This window comes from Ipomoea nil, unplaced genomic scaffold (assembly GCF_001879475.1).
Source record: "Ipomoea nil cultivar Tokyo-kokei standard unplaced genomic scaffold, Asagao_1.1 scaffold1361, whole genome shotgun sequence".
Taxonomy (NCBI): Eukaryota; Viridiplantae; Streptophyta; class Magnoliopsida; order Solanales; family Convolvulaceae; genus Ipomoea; species Ipomoea nil.
In genome coordinates this window covers 801,318-804,784 of record NW_017617789.1, presented here as the reverse complement: position 1 = coordinate 804,784, position 3,467 = coordinate 801,318, and the positions used below count along the sequence as shown (strand labels likewise).

At 31.2% G+C, this 3,467-nt stretch overlaps 1 protein-coding gene across 1 annotated transcript; it reads right to left on the bottom strand.

The window, feature by feature from the left end:
* Nucleotides 1–348: 348 nt before the first annotated feature.
* Nucleotides 349–822, bottom strand: LOC109185776 (vegetative cell wall protein gp1-like). Its single transcript, XM_019335726.1, has one exon. The coding sequence runs from the start codon at nt 820–822 to the stop codon at nt 349–351; it is 474 nt and encodes a 157-aa protein (XP_019191271.1).
* Between the last annotated feature and the right edge of the window lie 2,645 nt (nt 823–3,467).

Below are 3,467 nucleotides of genomic sequence, written 5' to 3'. Positions count from 1 at the left end.
TTCACTATATATATTTTTGTCCTCTTCAAGAAAAATAATATATGCACATTTATATATTAAAATTATATGTTAATTATTTCATAACATATAAATATCACATTTATAAAAATATTTTACATTATTATTATTATTACGACTTACAATAATTTAAATATTTAAAATCTAAATAAATTTAAAATTTTAATATAAAGTACTATTGAGTTGTTTTTTTATGCATGTGGCATAAAAAAAATACTACTACTTTACTAATAATTCTTAATTTTCGCTATTGAATAGGGTGAATATAATACGGAGTAATTTAAATAAAACACCAAGAAAATATGTATTCACTACAAAATATATGTTTCTCTAATAATTTACGACCATAGTTCCGAACATAATTGGAGAAGGGATGTCCGGCTGCAACGGTTTTGGTGGTTCCGGCAGCTCCGGCAGCTCCGGCGGTATAACATCCGGTTCATGCGGTGGGATAATTTCCGGTTCTCCTGGCGTCGGCAGCCCAGGCACGTCTGGGCCTGGCGGATCATCCCCCGGCGGTGATGGCCCTGGAAAATCCGGCGGCGGATCACCGGGGTTTTCAGGAGGAATTGGATCGAAGTCCGGAACGTCCGGAGCCCGTGGCGGAGCGGACGGGAACTCCGGCGGGGTTTTCCCGGGCTTGGCGTACGGGTCGACATTGCCCATCATTGAAAGCGAAACAAATTTTGGGCTCTTATTGCCATTAACTTTTCTCAGGGAAACAGCGATGGAAGGTGGAGTATAAAGCGGCAAAGATTTTCTGATTAAGAAGGGAATTGAAAGAGAAGAAGAAATAACAGACATTTCTGCAAGATCGAGGATGTGAAGATCAGATGAGGAAAGAAGTTTTTGAGTAGTATATAATATATGATAATGTATGGTGCATGAGAGTTTCAAAGATTAGACGACACTTGTGCAGAGAGGATGCATGGACCGTTTGAATGTTTGACACTTGGACTACATGCAAAATTTATGCCCTAATTATTGAGTTTATTTAATTTTCGTCCATTCACACCTTCACGGTAGATCCAGCTATCATAACAGATCGATTATATCTGCCAGACCGGCCGGTCTACCTTGCCAAAGGCATGGCAATTAACTTGCCATGCCCAATTTTACTATCGACTAATGACCATGCATCAAAATACACTGATACAAATAATTAATTAATAAACTTTAGAGAAAATGGTCAAAAATAGACTCTAGAACTATAGGCAAAAGAGTAATTAAGCCCTTCAACTTTAAAAAGGTACAATTAGGCCCTTCAATTTGTTATTTTGAGTCAAATAAGTTCAAAAAACATATCTTTCACCTAGAATAACCGGTCAAAAAATTCGGCGACAAAAAAAAAATTATCGGAGAAGACAACCGTCAGCATTCTCCAGTGGAGAAGATGACCGAACAGTTGTCTTCGTTAGTTTTTTTTTTTTTTTAATTTTGTTAGCGCCGAAAATATCGCCGAAATTTTTTGGCCGGTTATTCCAGATGAAAAACCTGTTATTGGGCTTATTTGACTTAAAATAATAAGTTGAAAGGTCTAATTACACATTTTTAAAGTTGAAGGACCTAATTACTCTTTTACCTATAATTCAAGGGTCTATTTGTCCCTTTTTCTTAAACTTTATGTATACAAATATTGAAGTTTATATATATAAATATAAATAGGTTAATAACTAGTAAATTTAATTTTATTAAAGAGTAATATTACATGTATTCTCACTTTTAAATACGACAAGTTTATTGCTACAATTGCTTTCTTGTAACTACATAACATATCTAATTTTCAGCTCAAAAGAAAAGTTAGTTCTCTTGTTTCATTCCTTAGCTTTGTCAATTCCAGAGTCATAACACATGTTTTTTTTTTTTTTTTTTTTTTTTTTTTTTAGCATGGTAACATTCCATCAAACCACAAACACCACGTGTAGAAGAACGTTGAAGATTAACAACATAGTTTGCTATGACAAGACTTTCTTTTGAAAGCACATTGAAGATTGACAGCAAATTATTATGTGGATCATGGTCCACATAGTGTTATATGAACCATAACAAAAAGTATACTTTTAATATACTAAATATACATTATTTTTGTACTGAATGTACATTATATAATATAATGTATATTATTTTTGTACTGAATGTACATTATACAATATAATATACATTAAGTGCACAAATAATGTACATCTCCTAAATACAATGTGCATTTTTAATATACTAAAAGTACATTATTTTTGTAGTGAATGTATATTATTTTACAGTATACACAATATGGTTCACACAGATTGTGTGGACCAAATAATGATTGAAGATTGACAACTTGGGCTGTTATGGCAATACTTTCTTTTGGAAACACAATCAATGCAATACAATTAATATTAATGTAAAAGTTTTTTATTTTTATTTTTATTCATTTATTTTTGTGCATTTGTGCAATTAACAATACATATCGATGTATTTGTTCTTTGTGCAATTAACTAGTACTTGTTAATGTATTAGTTCTTTTGTACATTTTGCGTATGAAATTTAATGTGAATTTCATTTTAAGTGTTTACGTACTGTTTCAATATAAGTCACAAAGGAAAGATTTTCATCCATTAAAGTTAAGATGATTATGCGCACCTTTAATTAAGAGAGGAGAGGAAGAAGTCGCGATTAAAGAGGAGAGAATTTATGGTTGAATGTTTAATTTAAAATTTTGTTTTAAAAAAAATTCATGTAGATTATAATAATAATGGAAAATAAAATAAAATAAATAGGTGGCAACCCAGTCAGCAAAAATAAATAGGTGGTAACCTCTTAAAATGTCAATTGTTTGTATTTTTTTTTTTTCCCGAGTCCAGTGGCTTATTTGAGTTTAATGGCTTAATTGATGTTTCCTAAATAGTTTAGTGCCTTATTTGTACTTTATCCCATTTTTATTTATAGTCGTCAAAACAGGCTTAGCTCGTCGGGATATCACATCTTGCTGTGCAAAAAAAAAAAAAAACGGGACGAGCTCTGATTTGCAAAGCCCGTTGGAAGGCTCAGCGGGCTGCAGGCTAGCTCGTCAACAAGCTTATTTTGATTTTATTATTCCGTATTTTTTGTCATCACTTTTAACGTGTTTGGTTCAAGTAATGTAGCATTTCAAATATAACATTCATATGTTTGTCTCATGTTATCTTAGTTTCCTAAGAGAATACAACATTCACCAAGAAATGCAGCATATCATTTACATTGAATTTTGAAGTAAATGTGATTCATTCACAAATATTTAGGTTATCTAAAATTTCCATGCATATTTACTATTTTTTTAAAATTCAAATTATTAAAAAATATATTTTATATTAACTTATTATAGGTATCCTACTTAATTATTTTTATAATGGTATATTTTATTTTATTTTTATTGGGTCATGTTAACTTAATCTCTAAAATTTCTAAAGCCTAAATTATGTCATAACAAAAAC